Consider the following 16,239-nt stretch of genomic DNA (forward strand, 5'->3'; position numbering starts at 1 on the left):
TAGGGAGGTTATAGGACAACCTTGGCACTTTCTAAAGTTGAGGCTCTCTTGCTAGGTGCTAGCATGATGACTGTCCCCATGTTAGCATTTAAGCTAATTTACTCACGTTTAAAGGCAAATACACACATGGCATGATGTAGGGAGGTTATAGGACAACCTTGGCACTTTCTAAACTTGAGGCTCTCTTGTTAGGTGCTAGCATGGTAGCCGTTAGCATGTTAACATTTAAGCTAATTTACTCATGTATAAAAGGCAAATACACACATGGCATGATGTCGGGAGGTTATAGGACAACCTTGGCACTTTCCAAACTTGAGGCTCTCTTGCTAGGTGCTAGCATGACGACTGTTAGCATGTTAGCATTTAAGCTAATTTACTCACATTTAAAGGCAAATACACACATGGCATGATGTAGGGAGGTTATAGGACAACCTTGGCAGTTTCTAAACTTGAGGCCCTCTTGCTAGGTGCTAGCATGATGACTGTTAGCATGTTAACATTTAAGCTTATTTACTCATGTCTAAAGGCAAATACACCCATGGCATGATGCAGGGAGGTTATAGGACAACCTTGGCACTTTCTAAAGTTGAGGCTCTCTTGCTAGGTGCTAGCATGGTACCTGTTAGCATGTTAGCATTTAAGCTAATTTACTCATGTCTAAAGGCAAATACACACATGGCATGATGTCGGGAGGTTATAGGACAACCTTGGCACTTTCTAAAGTTGAAGCTCTCTTGCTAGGTTCTAGCATGATGATTGTTAGCATGTTAGCATTTACGCTAATTTACTCACATTTAAAGGCAAATACACACATGGCATGATGTAGGGAGGTTATAGGACAACCTTGGCACTTTCTAAACTTGAGGCTCTCTTGCTAGGTGCTAGCAAAATGATTGTTAGCATGTTAGCATTTCAGCTAATTTACTCACATTTAAAGGCAAAAACACACATGACATGATGTAGGGAGGTTATAGGACAACCTTGGCACTTTCTAAACTTGAGGCTGACTTGCTAGGTGCTAGCCTGATGACTGTTAGCATGTTAGCATTTAAGCTAATTTACTCATGTGTAAAGGCAAATACACACATGGCATGATGCAGGAAGGTTATAGGACAACCATGGCAGTTTCTGAACTTGAGGGCCTCTTGCTAGGTGCTAGCATGGTAGCCGTTAGCATGTTAGCATTTAAGCTAATTTACTTATGTCTAAAGGCAAATACACACATGGCATGATGTAGGGAGGTTATAGGACAACCTTGGTACTTTGTAAACTTGAGGCCCTCTTGCTAGGTGCGAGCATGCTAATTGCTAGCATGTTAGCATTCATGCTATTTACTCATGTTTAAAGGCAAATACACACATGGCATAATGCAGGGAGGTTATAGGACAACCTTGGCACTTTCTAAACTTGAGGCTCTCTTGCTAGGTGCTAGCATGGTAGCCATTAGCATGTTAGCATTTAAGCTAATTTACTCATGTCTAAAGGCAAATACACACATGGCATGATGTAGGGAGGTTATAGGACAACCTTGGCACTTTCTAAACTTGGGACTCTCTTGCTAGGTGCTAGCATGGTACCCGTTAGCATGATAGCATTTAAGCTAATTTACTCATGTCTAAAGGCAAATACACACATGGCATGATGTAGGGAGGTTATAGGACAACCTTGGCACTTTTTCAACTTGATGCTCTCTTGCTAGGTGCTAGCATGATGGCTGTTAGCATGTTAGCATTTAAGCTAATTTACTCATGTTTAAAGGCAAATACACATATGGCATGATGTAGGGAGGTTATAGGACAACCTTGGCAGTTTCTAAACTTGAGGCCCTCTTGCTAGGTGCTAGCATGGTAGCCGTTAGCATGTTAGCATTTAAGCTAATTTAGTCATGTATAAAGGCAAATACACACATGGCATGATGTAGGGAGGTTATAGGACAACCATGGCAGTTTCTGAACTTGAGGCCCTCTTGCTAGGTGCTAGCATGATGACTGTTAGCATGTTAGCATTTAAGCTAGTTTACTCATGTTTAAAGGCAAATACACCCATGGCATGATGCAGGGAGGTTATAGGACAACCTTGGCACTTTCTAAAGTTGACGCTCTCTTGCTAGGTGCTAGCATGGTACCCGTTAGCATGTTAGCATTTTACCTAATTTACTTAAGTTTAAAGACAAATACACACTTGGCATGATGCGGTGACACTATGGGACTGCATCAACCTTTTCCGTACTTGAGGCTTTCTTGCTAGGTGCTACCGCGGTAGCCGTTGGCACACCGGGCCCGAGGTTCACAGCACAGGTGGCCAGTCCATCAAAATTTCCGCGGGAATTTTCTAGTTATTCCGTATATCTTAATCTTCCCTTTTTTGCGCGCGTAATGCGGCCAAAACCGCAAGAAGGACCCCCACACATGTTACACCGCCGGAATCGTGGCGCTCGGGACTACAGCGGTATTTAGTTTTTGGAACATTTTGTGTAACCATGGCGACGCTATTAACCGAAACGTTAAAAAATGGGCCACTAGATTAGGTATACCCTTTCTATTTTTAGAACAGCACATGGCAGAGAAAAACTGAGAATTTACAGACATTTCACAGCCTTGTAGCTCAGCCATACGGCCGCGCAGAAACGTGATTGATGGCTAATTTTTTAGATAAACTTCTGAACTCTCTGTGTGGCTAAATGCTAATTGCTAGCATGTTAGCATGTTAACAATTAAGCTAATTTACTCATGTCTAAAGGCAAATACACACATGACAGGATGTGGGGAGGTTATAGGACAACCTTGGCACTTTCTAAACTTGAGGCTCTCTTGCTAGGTGCTAGCATGATGACTGTTAGCATGTTAGCATTTAAGCTAATTTACTCATGTCTAAAGGCAAATACACACATGGCATGATGTTGGGAGGTTATAGGACAACCTTGGCACTTTCTAAACTAGAGGCTTTCTTGCTAGGTGCTAGTATAATGACTGTTAGCATGTTAGCGTTTAAGCTAATTTACTCATGTCTAAAGGCAAATACACACATGGCATGATGCAGGAAGGTTATAGGACAACCTCGGCAGTTTCTGAACTTGAAGCCCTCTTGCTAGGTGCTAGCATGGTAGCCGTTAGCATGTTAGCATTTAAGCTAATTTACTCATGTCTAAAGGATAATACACACATGGCATGGTGTAGGGAGGTTATAGGACAACCTTGGCACTTTCTAACCTCGAGGCTCTCTTGCTAGGAGCTAGCATGACTGTTAGCATGTTAGCATTTAAGCTAATTTACTCATGTCTAAAGCCAAATGCACACATTGTATGATGTAGGGAGGTTATAGGACAACCATGGCACTTTCTAAACTTGAGGCCCTCTTGCTAGGTGCTAGCATGATGACTGTTAGCATGTTAGCATTTAAGCTAAATTACTCATGTTTAAAGGCAAATACACCCATGGCATGATGCAGGGAGGTTATAGGACAACCATGGCACTTTCTAAACTTGGGAATTTCTTGCTAGGTGCTAGCATGGTAGCCGTTAGCATGTTAGCATTTAAGCTAATTTACTCATGTCTAAAGGCAAATACACACATGGCATGATGTAGGGAGGTTATAGGACAACCTTGGCACTTTCTAAAGTTGAGGCTCTCTTGCTAGGTGCTAGCATGATGACTGTTCCCATGTTAGCATTTAAGCTAATTTACTCACGTTTAAAGGCAAATACACACATGGCATGATGTAGGGAGGTTATAGGACAACCTTGGCACTTTCTAAACTTGAGGCTCTCTTGCTAGGTGCTAGCATGGTAGCCGTTAGCATGTTAACATTTAAGCTAATTTACTCATGTATAAAAGGCAAATACACACATGGCATGATGTAGGGAGGTTATAGGACAACCTTGGCACTTTCCAAACTTGAGGCTCTCTTGCTAGGTGCTAGCATGACGACTGTTAGCATGTTAGCATTTAAGCTAATTTACTCACATTTAAAGGCAAATACACACATGGCCTGATGTAGGGAGGTTATAGGACAACCTTGGCAGTTTCTAAACTTGAGGCCCTCTTGCTAGGTGCTAGCATGATGACTGTTAGCATGTTAACATTTAAGCTTATTTACTCATGTCTAAAGGCAAATACACCCATGGCATGATGCAGGGAGGTTATAGGACAACCTTGGCACTTTCTAAAGTTGAGGCTCTCTTGCTAGGTGCTAGCATGGTACCTGTTAGCATGTTAGCATTTAAGCTAATTTACTCATGTCTAAAGGCAAATACACACATGGCATGATGTCGGGAGGTTATAGGACAACCTTGGCACTTTCTAAAGTTGAAGCTCTCTTGCTAGGTTCTAGCATGATGATTGTTAGCATGTTAGCATTTACGCTAATTTACTCACATTTAAAGGCAAATACACACATGGCATGATGTAGGGAGGTTATAGGACAACCTTGGCACTTTCTAAACTTGAGGCTCTCTTGCTAGGTGCTAGCAAAATGATTGTTAGCATGTTAGCATTTCAGCTAATTTACTCACATTTAAAGGCAAAAACACACATGACATGATGTAGGGAGGTTATAGGACAACCTTGGCACTTTCTAAACTTGAGGCTGACTTGCTAGGTGCTAGCCTGATGACTGTTAGCATGTTAGCATTTAAGCTAATTTACTCATGTGTAAAGGCAAATACACACATGGCATGATGCAGGAAGGTTATAGGACAACCATGGCAGTTTCTGAACTTGAGAGCCTCTTGCTAGTTGCTAGCATGGTAGCCGTTAGCATGTTAGCATTTAAGCTAATTTACTTATGTCTAAAGGCAAATACACACATGGCATGATGTAGGGAGGTTATAGGACAACCTTGGTACTTTGTAAACTTGAGGCCCTCTTGCTAGGTGCGAGCATGCTAATTGCTAGCATGTTAGCATTCATGCTATTTACTCATGTTTAAAGGCAAATACACACATGGCATAATGCAGGGAGGTTATAGGACAACCTTGGCACTTTCTAAACTTGAGGCTCTCTTGCTAGGTGCTAGCATGGTAGCCATTAGCATGTTAGCATTTAAGCTAATTTACTCATGTCTAAAGGCAAATACACACATGGCATGATGTAGGGAGGTTATAGGACAACCTTGGCACTTTCTAAAGTTGAGGCTCTCTTGCTAGGTGCTAGCATGGTACCCGTTAGCATGATAGCATTTAAGCTAATTTACTCATGTCTAAAGGCAAATACACACATGGCATGATGTAGGGAGGTTATAGGACAACCTTGGCACTTTTTCAACTTGATGCTCTCTTGCTAGGTGCTAGCATGATGGCTGTTAGCATGTTAGCATTTAAGCTAATTTACTCACATTTAAAGGCAAATACACATATGGCATGATGTAGGGAGGTTATAGGACAACCTTGGCAGTTTCTAAACTTGAGGCCCTCTTGCTAGGTGCTAGCATGGTAGCCGTTAGCATGTTAGCATTTAAGCTAATTTACTCATGTATAAAGGCAAATACACACATGGCATGATGTAGGGAGGTTATAGGACAACCATGGCAGTTTCTGAACTTGAGGCCCTCTTGCTAGGTGCTAGCATGATGACTGTTAGCATGTTAGCATTTAAGCTAGTTTACTCATGTTTAAAGGCAAATACACCCATGGCATGATGCAGGGAGGTTATAGGACAACCTTGGCACTTTCTAAAGTTGACGCTCTCTTGCTAGGTGCTACCATGGTACCCGTTAGCATGTTAGCATTTTACCTAATTTACTTAAGTTTAAAGACAAATACACACTTGGCATGATGCGGTGACACTATGGGACTGCATCAACCTTTTCCGTACTTGAGGCTTTCTTGCTAGGTGCTACCGCGGTAGCCGTTGGCACACCGGGCCCGAGGTTCACAGCACAGGTGGCCAGTCCATCAAAATTTCCGCTGGAATTTTCTAGTTATTATTATATCTTAATCTTCCGCTTTTTGCGCGCGTAATGCGGCCAAAACCGCAAGAAGGACCCCCACACATGTTACACCGCCGGAATCGTGACGCTCGCGACTACAGCGGTATTTATTTTTTGGAACGTTTCGTGTAACCATGGCGACGCTATTAACCGAAACGTTCAAAAATGGGCCAGTAGATTAGGTACAGAATTCTATTTTTAGAACAGCCGCATTCCAGAGAAAACGAGAATTTACAGACTTTTTTCAGCCTTGTAGCTCAGCCATACGGCCACGTAGAAACGTGACTGATGGCTCATTTTTTAGATAAACTTCTGAACTCTCTCTGTGGCGAAATGCTAATTGCTAGCATGTTAGCATGTTAGCATTTAAGCTAATTTACTCACATCTAAAGGCAAATACACACATGGCATGATGTAGGGAGGTTATAGGACACCCTTGGCAGTTTCTAAACTTGAGGCCCTCTTGCTAGGTGCTAGCATAATGATTGTTAGCATGTTAGCATTTAAGCTAATTTGCTTATGTTTAAAGGCAAATACACACATGCATGATGCAGGGACGTTATAGGACAACTTTGGCAGTTTCTAAACTTGAAGCTGTCTTGCTAGGTGCTAGCATGTTAGCCGTTAGCATGTTAGCATTTAAGCTAATTTACTCATGTATAAAGGCAAATACACACATGGCATGATGTAGGGAGGTTATAGGACAACCTTGGCACTTTCTAAACTTGGGACTCTCTTGTTAGGTGCTAGCATGATGACTGTTAGCATGTTAGCATTTAAGCTACTTTGCTTATGTTTAAAGGCAAATACACACATGCATGATGCAGGGACGTTATAGGACAACCTTGGCAGTTTCTAAACTTGAGGCTGTCTTGCTAGGTGCTAGCATGTTAGCCGTTAGCATGTTAGCATTTAAGCTAATTTGCTCATGTCTAAAGGCAAATACACACATGGCATGATGTAGGGCGGTTATAGGGCAACCTTGGCACTTTCCAAACTTGGGACTCTCTTGTTAGGTGCTAGCATGATGACTGTTAGCATGTTAGCATTTAAGCTAATTTACTCACGTTTAAAGGCAAATACACATATGGCATGATGTAGGGAGGTTATAGGACAACCTGGGCAGTTTCTAAACTTGAAACCCTCTTGGTAGGTGCTAGCATGGTAGCCGTTAGCAAGTTAGCATTTAAGCTAATTTACTCATGTCTAAAGCCAAATCCACACATTGTATGATGTAGGGAGGTTATAGGACAACCATGGTACGTTCTAAACTTGAGGGCCTCTTGCTAGGTGCTAGCATGATGACTGTTAGCATGTTAGCATTTAAGCTAATTCACTCATGTTTAGAGACAAATACACACATGGCATGATGCAGGGAGGTTATAGGACAACCTTGGCACTTTCTAAAGTTGAAGCTCTCTTGCTAGGTTCTAGCATGATGATTGTTAGCATGTTAGCATTTACGCTAATTTACGCACATTTAAAGGCAAATACACACATGGCATGATGTAGGGAGGTTATAGGACAACCTTGGCACTTTCTAAACTTGAGGCTCTCTTGCTAGGTGCTAGCAAAATGATTGTTAGCATGTTAGCATTTCAGCTAATTTACTCACATTTAAAGGCAAATACACACATGACATGATGTAGGGAGGTTATAGGACAACCTTGGCACTTTCTAAACTTGAGGCTGACTTGCTAGGTGCTAGCATGATGACTGTTAGCATGTTAGCATTTAAGCTAATTTACTCATGTGTAAAGGCAAATACACACATGGCATGATGCAGGAAGGTTATAGGACAACCATGGCAGTTTCTGAACTTGAGGGCCTCTTGCTAGGTGCTAGCATGGTAGCCGTTAGCATGTTAGCATTTAAGCTAATTTACTTATGTCTAAAGGCAAATACACACAGGGCATGATGTAGGGAGGTTATAGGACAACCTTGGTACTTTGTAAACTTGAGGCCCTCTTGCTAGGTGCGAGCATGCTAATTGCTAGCCTGTTAGCATTCATGCTATTTACTCATGTTTAAAGGCAAATACACACATGGCATAATGCAGGGAGGTTATAGGACAACCTTGGCACTTTCTAAACTTGAGGCTCTCTTGCTAGGTGCTAGCATGGTAGCCGTTAGCATGTTAGCATTTAAGCTAATTTACTCATGTCTAAAGGCAAATACACACATGGCATGATGTAGGGAGGTTATAGGACAACCTTGGCACTTTCTAAACTTGGGACTCTCTTGCTAGGTGCTAGCATGATGGCTGTAAACATGTTAGCATTTAAGCTAATTTACTCACGTTTAAAGGCAAATACACATATGGCATGATGTAGGGAGGTTATAGGACAACCTTGGCAGTTTCTAAACTTGAGGCCCTCTTGCTAGGTGCTAGCATGGTAGCCGTTAGCATGTTAGCATTTAAGCTAATTTACTCATGTATAAAGGCAAATACACACATGGCATGATGTAGGGAGGTTATAGGACAACCATGGCAGTTTCTGAACTTGAGGCCCTCTTGCTAGGTGCTAGCATGATGACTGTTAGCATGTTAGCATTTAAGCTAGTTTACTCATGTTTAAAGGCAAATACACCCATGGCATGATGCAGGGAGGTTATAGGACAACCTTGGCACTTTCTAAAGTTGACGCTCTTTTGCTAGGTGCTAGCATGGTACCCGTTAGCATGTTAGCATTTTACCTAATTTACTTAAGTTTAAAGGCAAATACACACTTGGCATGATGCGGTGACACTATGGGACTGCATCAACCTTTTCCGTACTTGAGGCTTTCTTGCTAGGTGCTACCGCGGTAGCCGTTGGCACACCGGGCCCGAGGTTCACAGCACGGGTGGCCAGTCCATCAAAATTTCCGCGGGAATTTTCTAGTTATTATATCTTAATCTTCCGCTTTTTGCGCGCGTAATGCGGCCAAAACCGCAAGAAGGACCCCCACACATGTTACACGGTCGGAATCGTGACGCTCGGGACGACAGCGGTATTTATTTTTTGGAACGTTTCGTGTAACCATGGCGACGCTATTAACCGAAACGTTCAAAAATGGGCCAGTAGATTAGGTACAGAATTCTATTTTTAGAACAGCCGCATTCCAGAGAAAACGAGAATTTACAGACTTTTTTCAGCCTTGTAGCTCAGCCATACGGCCACGTAGAAATGTGATTGATGGCTCGTTTTTTAGATAAACTTCTGAACTCTCTCTGTGGCGAAATGCTAATTGCTAGCATGTCAGCATGTTAGCATTTAAGCTAATTTACTCACATATATAGGCAAATACACACATGGCATGATGTGGGGAGGTTATAGGACAACCTTGGTACTTTCTAAACTTGAGGCCCTCTTGCTTGGTGCTAGCATGATGACTGTTAACATGTTAGCATTTTACCTAATTTACTCATGTCTAAAGGAAAATACACACATGGCATGATGTGGGGACACTGTAGGACTGCCCCAAACTTTTCAGGACCTGAGGCTGTTTTGCTACGTGTTAGCACGTAGCCATTATCATGTTAGCATTTTAGCATTTTAGCTAATTTACTCAAGTTTAAAGGCAAATACACACTTGGCATGATGTGGGGACACTATGGGACTGCATCAGCCTTTTCCGTACTTGAGGCTTTCTTGCTAGGTGCTACCGCGGTAGCCGTTGGCACACCGGGCCCGAGGTTCACAGCACAGGTGGCCAGTCCATCAAAATTTCCGTGGGAATTTTCTAGTTCTTCTTATTATATCTTAATCTTCCCATTTTTGCGCGCGTAATGCGGCCAAAACCGCAAGAAGGACCCACACATGTTACACCGTCGGAATCGTGACGCTTGGGACTACAGCGGTATTTCTTTTTTGGAACGTTTTGTGTAACCATGGCGACGCTATAACCGAAACGTTCAAAAATGGGCCAGTAGATTAGGTACACCCCTTCTATTTTTACAACAGCCGCATTCCAGAGAAAACGAGAATTTACAGACTTTTCACAGCCTTGTAGCTCAGCCATACGGCCACGTAGAAACGTGATTGATGGCTCATTTTTTAGATAAACTTCTGAACTTTCTCTGTGGCTAAATTGTAATTGCTCGCATGTTAGCATGTTAGCATTTAAGCTAATTTACTCATGTCTCAAGGCAAATACACACATGGCATGATGTAGGGAGGTTATAGGACAACCTTGGCACTTTCTAAACTTGAAACCCTCTTGCTAGGTAATAGCATGGTAGCCGTTAGCATGTTAGCATTTTAGCTAATTTACTCAAGTTTAAAGGCAAATACACACTTGGCATGATGTGGGGACACTATTGGACTGCATCAACCTTTTCCGTACTTGAGGCTTTCTTGCTGGGTGCTACCATGGTAGCCGTTGGCACACCGGGCCCGAGGTTCACAGCACAGGTGGCCAGTCCATCAAAATTTCCGCGGGAATTTTCTAGTTTATACTTATAATACATATAACATGAGAAACAACAAAAAACAGTTTTGTCAGCTACAGTATAGTATGGGGATAAAGTACAAATCAATATTTAAAAATATGAAAAATATGTTAATATTTATTAAAAATATGAAAATAAAATATGCAAAGATTAGGTTATTTTAGAATAATATTTCAATATTTTGACAATGGGGCAAAAAGCAAAGATGGAAGTTGATTTTTGCTCAAAGACGTATTTATACGTTTTGTTCAACCCAACCACTCACTCTTGGTGACGTGTTTTTGAGAGGCACAAATAGGTAATGATGCAATTCCACTTGACAAGAGAGCACGTTTGGTGCAGTTTTAAGTATACTGTTGATTACTGTAGAACGGAAAAAGGTAGCAGCAAGCTTTTTTTTCTGATGAAAGATAAGTCTTTTTTTTCTTCTGGTAAAGACCATGTCTATGTAGGCCAAGAACACAATAGTCTGTGTGCCTTGAAAAATCAGTCAAAATCCTTGAAAATGGCCGGTACCGAAAGGAACAGCTTTTGAAAAATTACTGGGATTAAATTAGTTAATTATAGGCTTTTCCAGCAATATAACAAAGCTGAGTTGCAGGTTTTTCTTGAAATATACGTATATGACTTCTACCATATCCATGTGTTGCTTTAATATCTAAGTGGCTCTTAGAGATCCATTCATTTGTCTGTATACATTGTTGACCCTCCCACCACACCCTCATCTGGCCTGCTGTGACATTTACCTTTTTATTTGTGTAGGACATCCACTCACAGGGCGAGGTCATTGCCTGTCTGGAGAAAGGTTTGGTGCGGGAGGCAGAAGAACAGCCGGGGGCACATCCCATCAAGGACGAGTGCAAAAAGTCCATCATGAGGGTGGCAGAGCTCTCCTCTGATGACTTCCACCTGGATCGCTACCTGTACTTCGCCTGCCGCGAGGACCGTGAGCGCCTCTGTGAAAACGTGAGTGTCATTGTTGATTATTGGATTACTATTTTACTATTTTACTATTACTATTTTACTATTTTTGGATTACTACTATTTTATTTTGTCAAGGAGTTAGCATCTGTTCATGCAGATGTTTGTTTTTTATTGGTGCAGACTTTGGCGGGCGAGGGGCGAGTTTACAAGTGTCTCTTCAATCACAAGTTTGAGGAGGTCATGTCTGAGAGGGTGAGTATGCACATGTGTGTTTGTATTGTTTTTCCTGCACCGGCTGGTGCAAAAGTGACACTAATGATGTTCATGTATTCCTAAAGTGTCGTGAGGCACTGACCACCAGGCAGAAGCTGATCGCTCAGGACTACAAAGTAAGCTACTCGCTGGCCAAAGCTTGCAAGTCAGACCTGAGGAAGTACCGCTGCAGCATGGACAGCGGCATGCCTCGAGCCAGAGAGGCTCGTCTGTCCTACCTGCTGCTCTGCCTTGAGTCGGCCGTGCATCGCGGTAGGGCCCGCCTGTCTCCCGCACTCATATCCTCACCCCTTAAAGGGGACCTATTATGCTTTTTCCACTTTTCTGACCAATAACTGTAGTTAGGCTGTTATATTCTTGTGTTAAACAAATACAAATTTCCCCACTGAGGGACGAATAAAGGCATATCTTAATCTTAATCTTAAACAATGCCAAAGTTTCAGATAATGAGATTTGTGCATTTGGAAGTGAGCCCTAAAGGTTGGGATGGCTGAAATGCTCGAGTTCAAAAGGCGTGGTAAATCTGCCCCTTTGTGATGTCACAGATGAGCAGACTTCCCTATATGGATGTGGCTGTAAGCCAGATAAGCTCTCTGCCCTCCCTAAGTTCTGCTACCCCTGTGCTCCCCCAAGCTCACTTCTCTGTTTACGTGGCAAGCAGTGGCTCGTACGGGAAAGCCACATTTATTTACAATTCCTAAAGGCGCCCACCACAGTCAGGCACAAGTAGTTGGGGTTCCTGATACCCTACCAGCAAAAGAAATGCATTTTAATCTGTCAACGGCATTTCACACTGGACTGTTTTTGAATATGGGTCAGTATGAAGCTGGACTAGCCGACTAACTTGTTGAAACTCGACGGCTTTCCAACGTCACTTTGTCGTGTGGAAGAGTCACAGCAAGCAGTAAGTAACAATTTATCAGCGTCCTAACTGAACTAAGTGAAGGAGCATGTTTGATACGATGCCGAAATTGACACGATGACTGGCGCTGCCGGGAGGACTACCTAACAACAACAACAACAGACTCCGACAATAATAAGACAGAATCCCGCATGGATTACAATTGAAGCGCAGGGCGAGTTACACACCACAAGTTGAATGGACTATCTAATGATAGTCTCCAAAAATAATGAGAGAGAACCGGCATGTTTGATGGCGAAATTGACATGATCATGACCAGCCAATCACAGGGCACAACAACCATTCACACGCTCCAATGGACAATTTGGAGTCGCCAATTAACCTAGCATGTTTTTGGAATGTGGGAGGAAACAGGAGTACCCGGAGAAAACCCACGCACATGGAATCGAGGTCTCGGATCTCCTAGCTTTTGTTTTTTATATGCTTTATTGTATTTGCATGTTTTTTTTAACAGCATATGAAGATGTGTTGTGTTCTGCGTCCTTACGGTGTCTTAGACCGATCTTTCAGTGCTCTTTTGGATTAGTCTTTTATTGTGTTTACTACAGCTATCAGTAGAGGGTCTTGTATACTAGTGTTGGGCGTGAATTTTTATATACCGGTATAGATTCTTGTCTAAGATTGTTTGTCTGTATGTGCCATCAGCAATTTGAAGCCCATAAACTTTGAAAGCCTTGATCTGCTACGCCAGTTAGGAATAACAGATCACAGTACAGACCGCCTGTGGAGACATCGAAGGCGATGCGAGAGGAAGCAGAAGCGGGGTTGTCGTGGTGGACTTACAGCTAAGCTAAAAGTGAACCCGTTCTGACCAGCGCTTCCATCAGTCTTGCTCGCCAACGTACGCTCCCTGGAAAACAAATTGGACTACCTGAAATTGGACTTAAGCACCAAACGGGAGACAAGAAACTGCTGCATCCTCATCCTCACCGAGACATGGCTCAACTCATCTGTCCCGGATTCCGCCATTAGCCTGGACGGGCTCACAACATTCAGGTCTGACAGGAGCCATGCACTCACGGGTAAAACCCGGGGGGGGGCGGTGTTTGCATCTATACTAATAACAGTTGGTGTAACAACGCTACCCTGGTCTCCAGTCACTGGTGTGGACATTGAGTTCATGATTGTGAGATGCAGACCTTTCTACCTTCCCCGAGAATTCACCAGCGTCACCATTGTTGCCGTCTACATTCCACCTGATGCTAACTGCAAGCAAGCCCTGAATGTACTCTACCTTGCCATCAGCGACATGCAAACCACACACCCGGACAGCGTGTTTATTGTTGCTGGAGACTTTAACCAGGCCAACATGAAGACGGTGCTTCCGAATTTCTACCAACATGTGGATTTTGCTACTAGAGGTGAGAATACTTTGGACTTGGCTTACACAAACATCAAGGAAGCATTCAAAGCCGTCCCCCGCCCACACCTTGGCTCCTCAGATCACAGATCTGTTATGCTAATCCCAGCATACCAGCCCTGCTCACCAGGGGAAAGCCTGCTGTGAAGAAGGTGAGGGTGTGGCCAGAGGGAGCTACTATGTCTGCACTGCAAGACTGTTTTGAGTGCACCGAATGGGACATGTTCAGAGAAGCTGCAACATACAACCAACACACCAATGTGGAGGAGTATGCTGCATCTGTAACAGGCTACATACAGTGGTGCATGGAGGAGGTTACAGTCACCAAGACGACCATCACACGGGCCAACCAGAAACATTGGATGACTCAGGAGGTGTGCGAAAGACTAAGAGAACGCAATGCTGCGTTTAAATCTGGTGATGTGATGGCACTCAGATCAGCAAGGGCAAATCTGAACCGTGCCATCAGAGTGGCAAAGCGTGCCCACAGCCGGAAGATCCAAAGCTTCTTCCAGGACCCGGCAACACCAGACAACTGTGGCAGGGCATCCAGACTGTCACTGACTACAAAGCCAGACCTGCACCCTGCCAGAATGACATCAGCTTCCTCAATGAGCTAAATAATTTCTTTGGAAGGTTTGAGGCTCTGAACAATAACCCTGCGAGGAAGGCTACCCCCCACCCCGATGAACAGGCAGTCAAGTTTGATACTGCTGCTGTGTGGAGAGTCCTGAGGAAGGTCAACGTGCGGAAAGCTGCAGGCCCAGACGCCATTCCAGGACGGGTGATCAAGGAATGTGCAGACCAGCTGGCCCACGTGCTCACAGACATCTTCAACACCTCACTGGCCCAAGCTGTAGTCCCCCCGTGTTTCAAGACCGCCACAATAATTCCAGTGCCCAAGAAACCATCTATGACATGTCTGAACGACTTTCGGCCCGTTGCACTCACATCAACTATTTTGAAATGTTTCGAGAGGGTGGTTAAGGACCATATCACCTTCATACTCCCCTCATCACTCGATCCCTTCCAATTCGCGTACCAGCCAAACCGCTCCACTGAAGACGCCATCTCCACTGCTCTCCACCTGAGCCTGGAGCACCTGGAGAAGAAAAACACCCATGTACGGATGCTGTTCCTAGACTTCAGCTCAGCATTCAACACGATCATCCCCCAGGACCTGGTACGCAAGTTGGAGCCACTGGGCCTCAAGACCTCCCTGTGCAACTGGCTGCTTGACTTCCTCACAGATAGAACCCAGTATGTCAGAGTGGGCAACAACACATCCAGTGTCATCTCCCTGAACACCGGCTCACCCCAGGGATGTGTTCTGAGCCCCCTGTTGTTTACCCTAATGACCCATGACTGTCGCCCCAAGTACAGCAGCAACCATATCCTGAAGTACGCGGACGACACAACAGTTGTGGGCCTCATTCAGGACAACAACGAACTGGCTTACAGGGAGGAAGTGCGACACCTTGTGGATTGGTGCAAGGCGAACAACCTGATCCTGAATGTTGACAAAACAGAGGAGCTCATCGTCGACTTCAGGAGATCCAGACCCAGCCACACTCCACTCAGCATCAACGGCACAGCCGTAGAAGTTGTGAACACAACCAAGTACTTGGGGGTGCATATCACGGACAACCTCGGCTGGTCACTCCACACCTCCGCTCTGGCGAAGAAGGCACAGCAGCGACTGCACTTCCTGCGGCGGATGAGAAGAGCCTCCCTCTCCCCTCCTATCCTTACCACCTTCTACAGAGGGACCATCGAGAGCCTGCTGACCAACTGCATCTCCGTCTGGTCTGGGAGCTGCAAGGCCTCAGACTGGACGTTACTGCAGAGAGTGGTGAGGACAGCGGAGAAGATCATCGGGACCCAGCTCCCCCCCATTAAGGACATAGCAAACAGCCGGTGTGTATCTAGAGCCCATCGGATCTGCTCTGACCCCACACACCCCCAGCATGGACTGTTCTCTCGCCTGGCATCGGGAAGAAGGCTCTGCAGCATCCGCTGTAGGACGACCAGGTTCAGAGACAGCTACTTCCCCCTGGCCATCAGACTACTGAATGCCAAATAAGCCCCTCTACCTTTACTTACATTATTATTATTTATTTAAATTATTTAAATTATTTGGGCAATTTACTGTTCACGCTGCACTTTACATTATGTTGTTCATATTTGGTGTCTATTCTATCTATTTATTCTCCACATTATTATTATTATTATTTATTATTACTTATCTTCTTTTGTGTCTGTTATTATATGGGAGCCAGGCAACGACATTTCGTTGGCAATTTCACTACTGTGTTTTTGTGCAATGACAATAAAGGGAGTCTATGTCTATGTCTATGTCTATGGTGACCAGTCCAAAAGGCTCTTGCATAAAGTCAGCTGG

The 16,239-nt window shown here is 43.9% G+C and overlaps 1 protein-coding gene across 1 annotated transcript in view; it reads left to right on the forward strand.

The window, feature by feature from the left end:
* The window catches only part of glg1a (golgi glycoprotein 1a), a 60,375-nt gene that overhangs the window by 22,972 nt on the left and 21,164 nt on the right, over positions 1 to 16,239 (forward strand). Inside the window, exons 5-7 of the mRNA XM_058074815.2 lie at positions 11,122 to 11,325; positions 11,464 to 11,535; positions 11,622 to 11,808. Coding sequence (XP_057930798.2) covers positions 11,122 to 11,325; positions 11,464 to 11,535; positions 11,622 to 11,808 — 463 coding nt within the window. The remainder of the gene's footprint in view (positions 1 to 11,121; positions 11,326 to 11,463; positions 11,536 to 11,621; positions 11,809 to 16,239) is intronic.

Source organism: Doryrhamphus excisus, linkage group LG1 (genome assembly GCF_037039965.1).
Source record: "Doryrhamphus excisus strain RoL-2023G ecotype Guam linkage group LG1, RoL_Dexc_Guam_v1.1, whole genome shotgun sequence".
NCBI lineage: Eukaryota > Metazoa > Chordata > Actinopteri > Syngnathiformes > Syngnathidae > Doryrhamphus > Doryrhamphus excisus.